At 32.2% G+C, this 18,213-nt stretch overlaps 1 protein-coding gene across 1 annotated transcript; it reads right to left on the reverse strand.

Annotated features, from left to right (window-relative positions):
- Positions 1-9,905: 9,905 nt before the first annotated feature.
- On the reverse strand, positions 9,906-11,844 carry LOC134686102 (acetylcholine receptor subunit alpha-type unc-38-like). The gene has a single exon (XM_063545778.1). The coding sequence runs from the start codon at positions 11,769-11,771 to the stop codon at positions 10,572-10,574; it is 1,200 nt and encodes a 399-aa protein (XP_063401848.1). The 5' UTR covers positions 11,772-11,844; the 3' UTR covers positions 9,906-10,571.
- Between the last annotated feature and the right edge of the window lie 6,369 nt (positions 11,845-18,213).

The raw sequence follows: 18,213 nt of genomic DNA on the forward strand, positions 1-18,213 counted from the left end.
TAGCAACTTCACAGCTACACATTTATTTTCATGACTTCCTTTGGCAAACTCAACAAATCTTTTCACTGATTATGTCACATAGATCACTTTTTCAGATACAGTCCCAGGAGGTGCATGGAAACTGTTTTTGTTTTCTCTCTCTAAGTTTAATCATAAAAGGAGACTTGGAGACTTGAGTCTGGCTAGTACATTTAAGTACAAACTGTATATATTGTATGCTCCCATATTGTCCAAAAAAGGATTTTATGGGAAGATGGAGTTCATATGATAACCCATGATAATAGCATGGCTTTGATAGGTGTATACATGTACAGGGCATGTTACTTGGGAGTATGTCATGTATGTGGGCTACATCCTCAAAAAAATTCAAGCTGCAACAGTCATCTGTATATTTTATGCATCAGTTTAAACCTGATCAAAAAACATTATAACTCTACAGAGTACTTTATCACAATATCAAGGTCACATTTCAACCTATTTAGCAATACACACTTATGGTTATATAACATCACAGTACCAAAACTGCACTCAGTAACCAAAATTGCACATATTCAACAGAAAAAAGCTGTGGAAATCTTACAAGTTTTCTTTCACCATGTGCAGTTATTTAGTTATCATCTTTTTAAAATGAGCAAATTAAACTTGTTACCAGCATCCTTTTCTTCAAAGAATAAAATTTGAAGCATGGAATAATGTAAAATTGTTCGAAATATTTGAAGAAATAAAACAAAACATCTGTTTATATTCCAGTTTTAAGGATTTGAAATAACATGTAATGATGTATGGAATTTGGGTACTGACCTCATTACAGAATCATGGATTGTTTGGAGGTCAGTTCAAACCCATTTTTCTATGATTGCATGGACTCAAAATTAAATTGGTGTAACTATATTGTAAACAAAGATAGTCTAATAAATAAGCACATAATAAACTTTTGTCTGGTTCATAAAAAAAAGTTGGTGAAAAAAACTGACAATATAGGTCCAATTTGGGTACTCTCATGTTAGCAACTTCACAACAGAACTACAAATTTATTTTCATGACAAAAATAAAAAAATGTACAAACCTAAAGGCAATAAAATGCTTCCCCATGCACAGCCTGATATGACCACAGATGTACAATGTATATTAAGCATATAAAAAACACCAATTTTTTTATGTCAATTTGTCATATCAAGTCAATCAATCAAGTTGAAATCAAACATATTTTAATTTGGGACCCTTCAAACTTCAATATGGACTAATTTGAAAACAGGTATCAAGTGAACCCAAACATTTCTATTCAGCAGAAGTCCCTAACTACATATCTCCTTAATTTCATATGATATTGATAGTATTAAGTCCTACAAAAATATTGAAAATGTGTACATTTATTTCTTTCCTAGCTTCTCTCATGTGAAAGCGGTACCTTTTTGGTCACTATTTATGTGTTGCGTCTAAATAAGAATTGTAACCCTTTATAGTGACTGAACAGGTTAAATAAATACTTCAAAAGAAACAGAAAAAGAAGACAACTTGGAACAGCACCAGCCATGCCAGTATATGTATGAATAAAAACTCAGATCAGAATAGCATGGACAATATGTAAGTTATATCCTTGTGAATATATAGTGAGGAAATTTATCAATAATTCTGCAGATAATGCTGCTGCAATTTCTTCAAGTGTTTTGTACATTTTCTGTTAAAATTTTCACACAATCAGTGAAACATTTCTAAACTTAATTTTTATTACTGAAAGTTTTAAACAATGACAAGTGTTTTATTTATCAAATAACTCATGTGTTACTGTGAGAAAAAAAAGTCATGTGCAATTTTGGGAATTAAAGGGAAAGAAGATCATTTTGCCTCGCACTGGCGCATGTCAATTGTGAATATACTTACCAAATATATTTCATGATACTTATGTCGACATTATGAAAAAGTACACATCATAGGAAAAATGCACAAATTACAGATAAAATAATTAAAACATCCTATTTTGTGTGCATCTCCTGCCAAATCAGTATTTGTTGCATCTATAAATACTAAATGAGTATAATCCAGGTAAATATGGTAAGAAAAACAAAATTTTGATAAAAAAAACAACCCCAAAAATGTTGTACCATAACCCAAAAATCAATTCTAATCTTCCTTTTGTGTATTGAACCTTCTAGTACAATTTCATGGAGATCCAATCACTTATACTAAAGTTATGGTCTTGAAACCAATTGGTCTTCTTGAAAACAATTTTGACATGATTAAGCATTACTCGAAAACAAATTTTTGACACGCTTGTATTTCCCATTTCCATTCTCAAATTTATTTTGCTGTCATATAAAAACTTGAAAAGTGAGCTAACAAAAAAAAATATGCATGAAATGTCATAAAACTGACTGTGAATGACGACATGAAATTGATGTAGAACTAACAAACTGAAGATGATCAGGAAAACGAATGTTTTTTTGAGTCAGATTTTTTTCACTGAACCCCTTCATGCTATCAATTAAAATTATTTAGTCCAAATTTAACACTAGTTTTCAGGTTCATCATAACAAATTGGCAAATACAGCCTATTATCACCTAAAAAATTACCTGTGCCGTTTGGGAAGTTTTAAATATTTTTAGATATATAAAAGTTGAATTTATTTTGCATTTCTGAAAGATAAAATCATTTTTGGTGAAGATCTGGATTCAAAATATTTTTTTGTCCTCTGCTTGAACAGATTTTTTTTTTTATCAATTTGGGAATAAGAATATATTTTTTAGAAAAAATACATAGCTGTCAACTGACCCGTATTTTGCGGGTGTGACCCGAGATTTTCACAATTCTGAGGGATCACCCGGGACACCCGCCGGGTCACTGAATAACCCGGGAATTCGGAAAATGACCCCTTTTCACCTTGATTTCTAAGCCTAGAGAATGATTTCATAAGTAATTTTAATTGAAATACCGGCAAATTCGTAATTCTTCCATCAACACAAGTTCAGCTACCCGTGTAAACTGTCAAATTAAGTGAACCATCAAGTGCATGGCTTCCACTTGACAGCTTTGGTGTCAAACTGACTGTTGATAAACACCAATTACCTTAGCTTTAGGTCGTAAATAAATTTCACTGTTGTCACGTTTTACAAACATTTTTCAACTGAGTTACTTCCCCTTTTTGTCACCATTCAAAATTGTTCCTTATAAGTTACGTTTTTTTGGGTAAAAAAGATCAAATATACTACAAATAGAAATTAAATACATATTGAAATATAACTTTTCATTTAATTCATACCTTAATACAATTATAAGAATAAAGTTGAAAATTATTTTTTTCATCTATACTTCCTTTAACTGTTTAACTTTATTTTACTATACTCTAATTATTTTTGTAAAGTGAATAGCTGATGAAGAAAGACTGATTAGCCAGTCACAACTTTCAAAAAATAATTGAAATAAACCAGTCACAACTTTCAAAAAATAATGGAAAACAAGCCAGTCACAACTTGAAGGTGAAATACTTTACATATAGAACAAAGAAGAAATGTAAGTAATAACATTAACCAAAAAAGAGAAAGTGTCTCAAAGTTATCAAAAGCTTTTCAAAGTGCAATGAAATAATGATTAATAATAAAAGTGAACATGTTTTGGAAACTTTTATTTAAATTATAAAAAAAAATGTCCCCCAATTACTGAATTTCAGCTCGAAAAAGTTCGTACGCGTCATGACCTGAGATTTCATTCTTCAATGCAGGTCATGACCTGCATTTTCATCTTCACAGGTTGACAGGTATTTTAAATACCATAACCCCCTCCTGCCTTTTGAAGTTCAATGATCATTCCCTAAACATTTTCAATCTGAACTTATAATTTTATTTTATACAAAAACTATATGTTAATGTAGCCTCCGACATTCGTCCTGAAAATGCATGAAATATTTGCCACCGGACGTTAAATAATCAACAACCAATCAATATATAGATATAGTATAGTCTTAGTGTAAAGCTGGCGTTAAAGGTAGCGCCTTCCTCATATTATAAAAAAGAAGATGTGGTATGATTGCCTATGAGACAAATATCCACAAAAGACCAAAATGACACAGACATTAACAACTATAGGTCACCGTACGGCCTTCAACAATGAGCAAAGCCCATAACGCATAGTCATGCACATTTACCGCCCTTCATCCAATATTGAAGAACCTTTCTATAATGTAATGATTGATAACAGTTCTGGTCCTGAATAAGCATGAAATAATTGCCATTGGACGTTAAGCAATAACAATAATGCAATCCGTGTCGACCTACAAAATGTATTAACTTTTAAGTTGATTTGGTCCGAAATATGCATTTTACATTAATCATTTTGGGGCCCTTTATAGCTGCTGTTCCAATGCACCGTGTTGAAGGCCGTACTTTGACCTATAAGTGGTAACTTTGTATACATTGTGACTTAGGTTGAGAGTTGTTCTCATTGGCACTCAAACCACATCTTTTTACCTATATATTTAACATTTATTTATCCACTGGACGTTATTCAAGCAACCAATCCCTTTATTTAAATATAGGATTGTGCTCAATGCAGTACTGCAGCATAGAGGTAAAAGTGTGTAATGGCCTCATGCGTGGAAAATTTTTAATCAATTTTTCATCAATCTCTTTTTTTCCTTTTTATGCAAATATGATATCATCAATACTTTGGGATGGGCTCGACTATAAAAATACTGCAATGGCGAACAATTTTTTTGGAGATTTGTCTGTTTCAATGTGGATGGGTAGCCGACTCCTTTTTGTAGTTATTGACTGTTTTTTGACTGCGTTTGCGGGGAAACTTTATTGAAGGAGAGAAAACGCTATCATCAAAATAAGATCTACGCACAAGTTGAATGATCTAAATCATCAGTTGGATCCTATTAGGAGGCTATGAATGGGAGGTCCTTCATTTCTGTATTTTTTTTAATTTTTCATGCCATTGTTTTGTATTCTTCATATTTTTTGCCTTATTTTTCTATCTTTTTTTTTTTGATAATTATTCTGTAAACGTGGACCGATCGTGACTCTCTAATAGGAGTTATGGAAATTTAATGACTATTTAGGTCATCATAATTTTGGTGATTGTTGAAAGAGAGAAACTAATCAGTAAAGACGATGAGAAAGACAAAATCTGCAAATAATTCAATATGATCAAAACTGTAAATCGACTACTTATATAAATACGAGTTATTCTCCTTCAATCACGACTTTCCGAATTTTGTGTTATGGCTATTGTCATTTAAACATACATAGATAGATAGAAACTTGAAATAGCAAATATTGTTAGTCAGATCAACAAATAAGTCATATGGTTGAAATTGACAGTCGCCTAAAATGACAATTTTTACCCTTTTTTCCGTTTTCGGCATAGACAAATGTAGAAGCTTTTACACAACAAAAACAGCCAACCAGTCAGCAAGACAAGATCTATAAATAAGTAACTTGAATGGCCAAAAATCGTCAGCTGTTTCCTTATAAAAGTTATTGTCCTTAAGGGAACTTTTATCCTGTAAGCCTTAATGGCACTTGTAAGAGTAATTTTCCCTCAATAAAATTTGTTTTCGGTTCTTCTCCCCTTCCCTTAGTTTGGCTGAATATGATACAATATATTCACATTACTTTTAAAATGGAGGTAAGTTAAACGTCAAAGGTAGTACTACAATAATCCGACACAACTTTTAACATACATGTATATTGAGTTCATCAAACGGGCTTCCGTGGGAGATGTTCAGGGTGTTGGAACCTCCCTGTTTTGGCTATCAATGCGTTTGAATCGGGACATATGATTGGATCTCCCCCCCCCACACACCCCTTAATCCGGGGTTGGAACCCCTATCTTCTAAAATGGCAGGATCTGCCCCTGTATTTCCAATGAATATGCGAACTACTTGTGCATGAATTTAACAGGGCGTATTGTAAAAAAAATGAGTAATGTGTAATAAGATTGTAGACTACGCCATCTTAATTTATTACACACGAAAAAGACAAATGAATAAAGAAAAACTGAAATTTAGGATTTACTGACAGAATGAAATGAAACTTCTTATGGATCCTCTTGCTAATATATCAGTACCACTTTTTGTCGCTGGACGCTATTTAACCCTTACACATTTGTATTTCAGAATTTGAACGAATTTAAAAACCCGAAACATATTTTAGCTAAATGTTAAGTAACTTTCAAAAAACTTTAATTTCAAATTAAACCAAATCGATCGTTTGACTTTCATTTACAAAAATATTTTTTCATTAATAACAATCGTTTAACCTTTTCATATAAAGTATATAAAGCAACTTCAAACCTGTTAAATATACTTAAACTCTCGGTTAAAAAATTCAAATATATCTAAAAACAGGAAATCTTGTAGATTAGGTTCCAATCTACCAAAGAACTAGGCAGTGGTAAAAATATGACATATATAGAAACCCACTCAATGTCAACGAGCGGTCGTGTCCTTTTCCAGTTCTGGTAATTCAATATATAATTTGATTGAAATGCACTAGAATCACCAACTGAGGGGAGCTTAGTTTGAACTCTGTAACTTGCTATCATTCTAACCAAATGTTATCTAGAGATTTTTCGAATTACCAGACACGCAGAAACGAAAGACCTACCACTGTAACTCAGGATGAAGTCACCTTCAAAATAGCATGATTAGGTCGGTGGTGGTTATTTTTTTCGGTCATGTTTGGAATTTTTTTCTAAATTGCCTGATTCTTACAAATAGATATAGGAAGATGTGGTGTGAGTGCCAATGAGACAACTCTCCATCCAAATAACAATTTATAAAAACAAAACATTATAGGTCAATATACGGCCTTCAACACGGAGCCTTGGCTCACACCGAACAAAAAGCTATAAAGGGCCCCAAAATTACTAGTGTAAAACCATTCAAACGGGAAGACTAACACTGAGAAGTAAAATCAGTATAGGTCGATAAATAAAGCTGAATGATTGGTTGCTCCCTAAACGTCAACCCGCAAATGACATGCATATTTAGGACGAGATGCAATGTGGGTCAAATGAGAACAAACGTTAAATATAAATGGAATAAACACTTGAATGAGATGATTTGCTGGAAAAATCCATAAAGAATACCCTACAAGAATAAGGTTGAACCTTAACATATATCGTAATGTAAACAGCCATCTATAAAAGTAAAACAGATGTGTACTTATATTGAATATCAATTTGCATTGCAGCCTTTTTTTTAAGTTTCGGACAGGTTTGATTTCCACTCTAATACCGTCCTATTTTTAAATAGAGATTATCAGAAATATGCACTTTGATTCTTTGATTCCTCGATCCTATTTTAGACCCCCTGATTGTAAGGTGGCATGTTTAATTTGGAAATTATTATGGCGTTCATTATCACTGGACTAGTATATATTTGTTTAGGGGCAAGCTAAAGGACGCCTCCGGGTGCGGGAATTTCTCGCTACATTGAAGACCTGTTGGTGACCCTCTGTTGTTGTTTTTTATTTGGTCGGGTTGTTGTCTCTTTGAAACATTCCCCATTTCCATTCTCAATTTTACTAATCAGTCATGGCCGATAAACTTTTTGTAAAAAGAACCTCAACTAAAAGAGCTACACTGGGTTAGTAAGTTCGAGGTACAATAGGTAAACAAAAGATATCCGATATGAAATGAGATCGTCCCAGGTATCTTAGATCAATTGTTTGCGTTAATTAACAACGAAAACGGTTCTAGAAGGTTTATTAAATTTAATACATAATCCGAATTAATAGTATTATATTATCTAAAGGCGAGTAACATAACATTAATCGTGTAACAATTAATTTAGTTTGTATAGCCAAAAGCATTGTATTTTTGTTCACTGTACGTGTATATCTGTTTTGGTTAGAAGCGTTAACCTGTCCCGTTCAAAATGTATCTCTTTCTTGTATCGAGCTACGTGTTTCGCTTTTCTAAATACCCCTTTAATCTGGTTCGGTTTGTTTCTTAATTGTGTTGTAGTTGAAGCCATTAATTTTTGTTATCTTTTACTAAGTCGATAGTACTTCTATTTTTGTTATTTTTTACTATGTCCATTGTACTTCTATATTTTTGTTATCTTTTATTAAGTCGATAGTACTTCTATTTTTGTTATCTTTTACTATGTCCATAGTACTTCTATATTTCTATCAACGAAGCTTACTAATTGAATAGAGGATTGTAATTTTAAACTCACTTGTTGTGGAGCATTGTTCAGAAACTGTAGCAACTGCTTTTTCTATTTCATCCGTCTTTGTTAGATTTAATTGTACAACATTTAAGTTTCTAAGATTCCTATTTCTTAGTTCGCATGCTCCTTTTCCATTAAAATTTAATACACCAGCAAACACAATAAACCCAGCATCGACTAGTCTGTTAGCTAAGTCGTGTCCAAATCCTAGAGAAAAGTAACCGACATGAAAATATTAACATTGATGGAAATAAAGACAACTCGGACCATGGCAACACGGACCACTTTAAAATATGATGTGTCTTCATGGAAAAGGTATCCCTTTTCCCTTTTCACTAATCAAGGTCACTTTCCGCGATTATCAATATTTTAATAAGTTCATTCATTGTAAGAACTTGTACATAGCTTTTGTTATTTTGTACTGACCGTTATGGGATATCTGCCACAAACAACAACGGTAATTTTTCCTTATTTGTTGCCGCAAATTGTATGACAGAAAAGTGATATTTTAAAGTTTACTGTATGTAAACCCTGGGTGAAATGACGCTTTTAATATTTAAAAATCACCCCTGGTTTTTGGTGGGGTTCGTGTCACCTAGCTTTATAATTAGTTTTTGATGTTGTGTTTTGTGTACTGTTGTTTGTCTTTTTCCTCTTTTTTGTGTTTTTGCCATGGCATTTGTTGCGATTGATGAGTTTGAATATCACTGTGGTATGTTTTGCCTCTCTTTTATAGACACTATCTGGTATGTCAATACAGTATGCTAACCAAGATATAATTTAGGTTTTATTCGTGTCATTTGGATGAAGTCTCATTGACGGAATCTACACATCTTCTTATAAGATAAACAAATATCGGAAATATTCAATCCAATGTGTGATGTAGTTTAATACAGACCAATACATGGTAACGGCTTACATGTATCACATCCCGTTATCAGAACAGCCGCTTTATTTACAGGCAAAAATTCCTTGAAGTTTCGTTCCTTAACTTTGAATGCCAAATAAAATATCCTAAAGCAGATCAAACTTATGTAATTCTCATAGCAAACAATAATTATGCACAACAGTTCACTTGTTGTAAATAATACGCGAGAAATCAAAGTTATGTCCATTCTTGTACGTCAAGTAAATCTAGCTATCTAACGCACATACTAGATAAGACACGATCTGGAAATAATTGTATTGAACTAGAACCGTATTATCAACAGTATATCATAGACATGTATTACTGTGGATTTATTGTTATTCGTTGGATACCACTTTTCGTGGATTTCGTTGGTAAAGGTGAACCACGAATTCAAATGTTCAACGAACAACATAGTTTCAATAGTTATCGTACGCAGATATTTGGAAAACCACGAAATCAAATATCCACGAATATGTAAGCTTTCAGCAATCCACGAAAATTGATACTCACGAAATAAATGAATCCACAGTAGTTGTACCAAAATCGGTATTATCATTATAGAAGATTTATGATTAACTGGATAAGTCCTTTGTCAATTTACATACTGCCTCTTTAATTGTTATTAGAACGGTTTTGGAACAACTGGTACATGCATATAATTCAAATGATATTCAATGGTATACAGTGTTATGATAGACTTTGATATTGAGGAAGTTTTACTTGGGAAGTGTTACCTTTGATATATAAATGTACAGCAAAAAAATGTAACTTATGTTTAGCCCAAAAATGTTACATCTGCACATTTTTATTCTTCAATCAACGGGATTCGAACCCCTTCTTGTGTGACATCATGACAACACCGTGTTTACTATGTCCAGCGCCATATACCACTTGTCGATTCATTGAAGTTTTAACCATTGTTTCTATCAAGAGTAAAGTTAACTGCAACTTTGCGACTACTTTAGATTCTATAGGCTTGTATGCAGACTTCGACAAGACCACGAAATCAAATATCCACAAACATGCAAGTTTTCATTTATCCACGAAAATTGGGACCCACGAACAGAAATGATTCGACAGTATATTCAAATAAAAGTTTGGTTTCTGAGACTCTTTAGATCTTTGACTGTATCGCACGTAATCACATCAATAAAACTATACAAGACAGACAAGAATGAAAATGGATACTGAATGTTCAACCAATTGTTAAAAAAACGGGACAGCTTGACAGAACAAAACATCCTTCAAATTTAAAAGAACTCTTCAAGTTGCTATAACAATTCCAATACCTAACCTTTATGATGAAAGCTCAAAATTAGATAACTTTCGACAGCACTCTTTTTCTTATTCTAGATTTAAATCCCGCTCCACAAACTTCAGTCGACCGAACTTCAAGTAGCAATCGCTTAATATAAGTTAAATAAGTATGATGTATTTGAAAATATTAATCACCCCATATTGTAAATAGGATATAACATGAATAATTATATAGATATAGTTATAAAATAGGCACAAACAAGAACCACAGTGGCAGAATACGTTATAACCATCATGAAATTATCCAGTCCGTCACACACATCCTTCCACTTTATAAATATATTATCAGTTTTACTTTTCATATTGTCCTTCTCGCCATCTTTGCACATCGGCTTGACGTGGGTAATTCTGTTACCCCTTTGCCATTTTTCCCCGATAAATTTCAAAAGAATGTTCATTTTTGTCGATTCCTCTCTGTAATAAAGTGATGTTATGTAAATGGTAACAATAGCAATAATTCCACTTAGCAATATAGTCGCTATCATTATGATTAGTAAAAGACTCATTGGATTTGACGCTGCAGGTATAGACGTTTGCACCATGGACAGAAAAATAGTATAAGATAGTAATACTGTCATTGCAAGTCCAATACGTTCTCCAGCCTCAACCGGAAGTAAAAATACCAATGGATTTAAAATACTAAATAAAATGAAAGGACAAATCACTATTACTGTGTAATATAACGATGCACGTTTCAGTGTTAGTTCAATTTTAAAAATAGAATATCCGGTTGACGGATTTGTCACAATATTCGATACCAAATCCCAATCAGAGTTTGGTGTGAAGGAGGATAAGTCAATGGAGTTTGAAACTGCTAACAAACGTATGTCCCTCGCATAAACACCCCAGGCAGCAAACTCTAGTTCACATGTTTGTGAATCGAAAGGAAATTTGTATATATTTGTACTACACTTTGATGATAATATCTCACCAAGCGATACAGTCGTAGAGCCATTGTAATTGATTGTCACAGACAGTTCATTACCTAATCCCAAAGGTTGTAATGTACCAACAGAATTTAAAAGTACTAATGTTGGTGTCCAAACGGTTGTTTGTGGCACTATTACATATTCAGCATTGCCATATGAAGAAGGTGTCCATGAAAATTCACCATCAGTCCAGAAGGCTGATATTCCAGCCGCTATCTGCAAAGTCTCTTCCACCTCTCGAAATTGGGTGATTGTCATCAAATGAAATTGCAATGTTACTTCTAACGGAGAAGAGAAATCCGAATTTGGAATTAACGATTTTTGGTGATTCGCTAAAATATCACTGTAAAGTTGTTTCATATCTGATAAAGTTTGACTATTCCCAGAAGATAATATGCAAAGCAAAAACATAAAACTAACTGATGTATCGATGTACATTGTTATTTAACAATGAACAACACATCTAATGAGAAATGGTGTTAAAAAAATCCTTTAAATCCTTTGAATTAGTATGTCGTGTACATAACCTTTCGAATCATTCAAACATTCTATTTAAAAAAAAAATAGAACAGTAGTGTAATTTCATAAGTGATTGAATATCTTTCAAGCAAGTTATTAAAACTAAATCACAATTATATTATTAATAAAAGTCCTGTCACGTTATTTCAAAGCGGTTTAAATATTTGTCAATCAATTTACTAATTGGAAACTTAATAACAAATTGATCAATAATAATTTTTACATTTTTGTTTTGGTGTATATGTCAATATCTTTTTAAGATAAAATGTCTACTCATATATTGAAGTTTTGTACAAAAAATCCCTACATATATTTATACATATATATCTATTTAACCACATCAATACCTATTCAATTAACTCGGTTATAAAGTGTATAATTCGAAATATTTTAATGATGTACTTAAGTCAGGTTAATGTATTCTTGTCAAATGTTCGGACTCCTTGGTTTTTTTCTACGATACAGGGTAATATATTTCGCCCAATAACACCCATTTTTCTTTTCATATAAGACTTCAATAGCTCAAAAAAGGTCATTTGCCAAAACTTAAGCAGATTATATATTTCATATCTTCCGATTTGAGACCCAAATAATACCTAGTCCGAATACTTTAATCTCATTTTGTTCTAACTTAAAGTATCAATTTTAAATTCTAGAGGTTTTTTTTAAATTTTACCCATGCTCATCCTGAACTATATTTATGTGTCTCCATAAACTTGTCAAATGATAATTATGCTAACACACAAGGGTCATTTTTTATGAATAACTTAATATAAATAGGAACACAATGGTTACACACATTTAAACAGAATCTTAAAATGGATAAACAATTGGCATACCATATACTGTGGATCAGCTTTCTCCGATTTTTGATGGGATTCGTGTTTTGCTCAGTATTTGGTTATCTATGTTGTGTTTTGTGTATTGCTTGTCTGTTGGTCTTTTTTTGACTTATGATCTTGAGTATCTTTTAATTGGTATCTTTCGCCTATTTTTTACTAGGGATTAGTATTTTTCCTCGATGAAATTGCCACCCAATCATATATTTGATAAATTAAAGGATTTGTTCACCTGCGTTCATTTTGTCATGAAAAAGTACTGTTTACGCTCATAAACACAAATTTTAAGTCTTTCAAGATTAACTAAATAACAAGGCTTATAACACAGGTTCTTTAATGAAATGACCATTTACATTTAAAAAAAAAACCGAAACAAATAAACGATTCAGGCTGTTCCTGGTATAAGCAACCCTTGATAAACAATAACACAATTTTAACCGTTTGCATTCCAAAAAGCTCAACACGACCGCACACGATCTTATATTGTAACAAAGGGGGAGATTTAACCAGCTTTAAACCTGGTTTTATCAGGAATATGGCAGTGCTATTTATTCCTTGCGTTGGATGATATAGTCTATTGATTATTTTTTTTTCAGGTTTTATGCGGTAAATGTAGTCGGTTAAGACATTAACAGACCTTGATCGCCCGAGACAAAAACTGTGCTACTTAAATAATCAATTTGACAGTCAGCATCAATGCCGAAAAAGTTATAGGTTTTGAACCAAATCTCCTCTCTCAGGAGCCATAGTTACCGAGTGGTCTAAGAAGGTCATCTACGATATTACAAGCCTATCAACAATGAGGTAGTGTATTCAATCCCCGCACATGGCATGTGCGTTTGACTCTATTCTTATATTGCCTAGGACTATCAGTTTTCATTCGAAGATAGATGGTACTTTCCAGGCACACTGGCTTTCTCCCCTGACCTCCCCAATTAAGCCAACAATCAGATATTCAATCTTATTCTTTAAATAACATCACATTCTGGTGAATTTATTTGAATTGCATGTACTCACTAAAAGAGTTTAAAACCGTTATCAATATATGAAAATTACATATAAATTTTGGAATTTTATTTCGCTACTAGTATATAGTTTGTGTTTCATTCGTACTGAAAAGAAATGAAAAGGTATGTGAAATAGGAAAAACGTTCAAATGTTACTAGTGAGGTGATATACTGAGTCATTGTCTTTGAAAGAGGATTTCTGCTTACAAGGAAGCTATTAAACTCATTTCCAACTGCTGAAGTTGAACACATCTCTTTCATGGTTGTACAAACGCCATAACGAATCAGATATGTGTTAAGAAATATCTGTTTCACAGATGACGACGGGTATGTTTTAATTGTCGTATGTATGATCCAATCCTCTTTTTCTCGAACTTTACCGACCAAATACCGGCTTTGTAGCTATGAGCATCACGACGGGTGTTACATTGTAGAGCAGGATCTACATACTCTTTCAGGGCATCGCGATGCTTGGTGTGGTTTGTGTTGCTCAGTATTTAGTTAAAAGTTGCGTAGTCATAGTCCTTTAGATTCTATAACTGCCAATTGCACATCAGGTGCATTTAAATTGGTGCCGTTTAATATGATTAAAAGATATGAATAACTTGCGTATTCAAATAACATCGTTGGTAATGAATGTCCCTTTGGAATTCTTCGCCTCATTTGCTCTAAACTTTTGCAGATTGAAATAACTACCCAGTTATTGAATCCTTGTAAATAATGAAAGTAAGTTATTTGTGAAAATATCCCGCTAAAAATTGTTCATACCAGACAATTGTATTGCAAGTAAATACATACATTTTACAAGAACAAAAATCTATTGGCTTTTCTACAAAGTACAGAGTAAGCAATCATTTATGAAAATGAGATCTGCAATAATAAATTGTTGTTCAAATTCTGTATTTGAAGTATGTTCCGTGAACATTACCCTTTGAAGTATTAATTTTTATAACAGTTTATTTAAGAAAACAAATGAAATCTCACAAAATAAATAGAAACGCATTAGGGTTATTAAGGTGATAATATGTTTAAAAGCCACACAGTTAAACCCATTACAAATGACTCAATGAAAAATTACTACCATGATGGTACTTTTAAGTGGTATAATCAATATCAAATTAGTCTAAATGGATGGACCGTCCGATAAATAAAAGGTGTCAATGTATGCTATGACCTATAATTATTTTACGCATGTAAATGTTCAACGATGCATGTATTTATTAAAGATTATAGATCACTAATTGTATCCGAACTCTTGATGGGTATACAAAAATTTTCTATTCAGTGTATGTCTTTACCAGGGCACACTTGTTGTTGCTCTAGAAAAAATATTTCACGTTGTGCTACTTGTCAGGTTTGATAATAACTGTTTTTCAAAACTGAGGTTTTTCTTTAAAAGTTGATTCCATGCATGTTATATAGAAACCATAAAAAAAAAACCATTAAGATATGAGAAAAAACAAAGGCACCAATGTTCACATTTAATTTAGCTATAAGTATAAATGTATATAAAAGAGTAATAGGACATTAAATTTCAAAGGTAAAATAAGTAACCATTACAAATGTTGAGAGATAATAAATTTTAGCTTCGTTAAGTTTTTCGCGTTTAGCCATGTAATACTATATACACAAATTCACTATGTTTTTCAGCAATAAATCATGCACATGATATGTCAAAGCTATCAAATTTCATTTTCTTTGGCCATATTATTTACATACATTCGATAATTAGACATATAATCTAAACCATTTTGCTTTTGTCTTTTTTAGATAAAATCTGACATTTACCAAACAAAGCTTAGTGTATTAAAAAGGTTTCTAAAAACAGAACAAAATGTCAATTATATTAAAATATCCAATTAACTTGTCAGTGTTTAGCCGTATTTCAATTATGCTCTGCATCAAGATAAAAAAAATCATTTTGCAAATCCAGTTGCACTATCAATCGCTACTTCGAGAAGACCCTGGCCGATAGAGGGCGCTGAATCATTCTAGTTAGATTTGATTTTTTTAATTGGAAGGTTAATTAGTTCGCTTCTTTAACTTTTCAAATATCAGCCATTCACATAATCGAATGATAATTGCTTATTCGTTTGCTTTCCGTCCAGTGGCAAATATGTCATGCATATTCATGCCAATTAACAATAGATATAAAAGGTAGGTCATGCAATAGAGGTCGACCTTGATGAGAAACTTCGGATAAGTTGAATGGTGCATTTCATAAAGAAAATGGAATAGAAAGGACGTGTGTATGGCGTTATAATACTGCCGCACATATCCACCTTGTAGCATGTGATTTTTAATGATTTTAATAATAACCTTGATTGATGGATTGTTGCTTAAGGCCACATCAACACAAGAATGATATATCGCGGCGAGGTTGTTTGATTAAAACATTTCTGGTATCTTCGGCCGCAGTACTTCTGAATAAATTTTATTCAGCATCGTCATGAAAATAACGGAGGAATATACAATGAATGCTTAGAGTAAAATTAAATATATTGAAACCTAGGAAGAATGTTCTCTCGTTTTAAGTTTTTTTTTAAGTTCTTGAGGTTTGTTATTTTTAACAAAAAAATTATAAATTGTTCTATGTCCTACTTGTATTTTTTCCTACTGTTGTCCAAGCGTTTTTCCCTTTGATTTGATTTTACATTAGGTAAAACGGCGACAAAGTAACATTAGGCGACAAAAGTAACATTTTTGGTTTCCACTTTTTCGCACTGAAATTGCCAACGCCTTTTGTGTATGGATCATATGCTATTTTGAAAAAGCAGGAAAAAAATTAATCAATGATATCTATATTTTGTCTTGCTAATATTTGCAAAATTGAACCATTTTCTGCTGGAGTGAATTTATTAACAGGGCGTTAAACATGGATTCGTTGAATGAATAGGTGGCTGTTTAACGTCCTGCTGTAAATTAAATACATATTCAAGACGAGAAAATGTTAATTTTATATGAACATTTATCCATCTTTGTACAAGACCGAGACGCTGAGGCGGATTTTTAACTTGCCAGTTCACGAGGTAACAGTCCGCAGGAAGACACATGACGCTCTACCTGGACAAATTATACTCCGCGCCAACCAGTGTTTGCTCTGACCCCTAAATGGCTAACATAAATATAAAATAAGATGCAAAAAAATACAAAAAATACTGAAAAGCTTTAATTCTTTTTTGTCATAGTATAACATGTAAATAAGAAACTACAAAATGCAGTTTTTAATAGGTCAGATGTACGGAAGCGTATTAGAGCCACACATTTTTTTTTCATTTTTCTTCCTATCTTTGCGATATAACGCAAACCTTTGCGTTATAACGCAAACATTTGCGAAATAACGCAAACATTTGCGATATACATGTAACACAAACCTTTGCGTTATAACGCAAATATCTTGATTTCAATTATTCACTAAGTTTTGTATATATGTCCGTCTGTCATTCATTTCGGTTGTGATTTACTAGTAGATAAAAAAAGAAACATACATACAAGGCCAAATCATTATAATAAATATGCATAGGAATAATGAAATACTTGAAGTGCAATTATACATAAATTAAGACTGATCATTTGTGCATCAGAAAAGTATATAATTTAACAAGAAAATAGAAATAATAGTATAGTATATAGACATATTTAAATAGAAAGATAAAAAATAATGTCATACAATTGTGAAACTTCCATGTCAAATAGACAAAATGATCTTTCTGCTGTAAAATGTATTACTGATAAGGAAACATTTCTTTTAAATTTTGATGCAAGAAATCGTGTTTTTTTTTTAAATCTCATAATATGATAAAGATTCTTTGATAGAAAGTCATTGAATTTTCATTTATAGTGAAGTATTTTTAAGATGCTTGGGTAGCAATTTGAATAGAGAGAACATAATTTTATTAATAAAACATCTTCATTCTATACATTTATTACCAAAGGGTAGCTTGTTTTAAATCTAACCAACTTAACACAGTTCTCAAACGAGAGCTTACTTTGGAAATATATTTATATTCGGTTATAGCTATATTAGTAGGGTTGATTTTTTTTCTTCGGTATAACTTCAATTTACTCAATTTTCTTTGTAATATATATACTAGTAGTAAAATGGATATCGTTTTTGGAGGCCTTTATAGTTTGCTGTTCGGTGTGAGTTGAAGACCGTACTTTGGCCTATGATGGTTTACTTTTACGAATAGTGACTTGGATGGAGTTTTCTTTTTGGCACTCATACCACATCTTCTTATATCATTCTGCTAATTATTAGTCAATGATATTTTTCTAATTATACAAGCATTTTACTTTGCAATGACTACGAAGGGGATAAATTTTAATATATACAGCCTCCTCCATTAATAACTGCTGTCTCCTTTGAATCTTTAAGTTAAATAAGAAATAAGATGAAACAAATGTTTGCGTTATGACGCAAATGTTTGCGTTAAACGCAAAGATAGGAAGAACAAAATGTGTGGCGCTAATACGCTTCCGTACAGATGCCTAAAGGCTAAAATGAAAATATAA

The sequence above is a fragment of the Mytilus trossulus genome, chromosome 10, assembly GCF_036588685.1.
Source record: "Mytilus trossulus isolate FHL-02 chromosome 10, PNRI_Mtr1.1.1.hap1, whole genome shotgun sequence".
In the NCBI taxonomy this organism is placed as follows: domain Eukaryota; kingdom Metazoa; phylum Mollusca; class Bivalvia; order Mytilida; family Mytilidae; genus Mytilus; species Mytilus trossulus.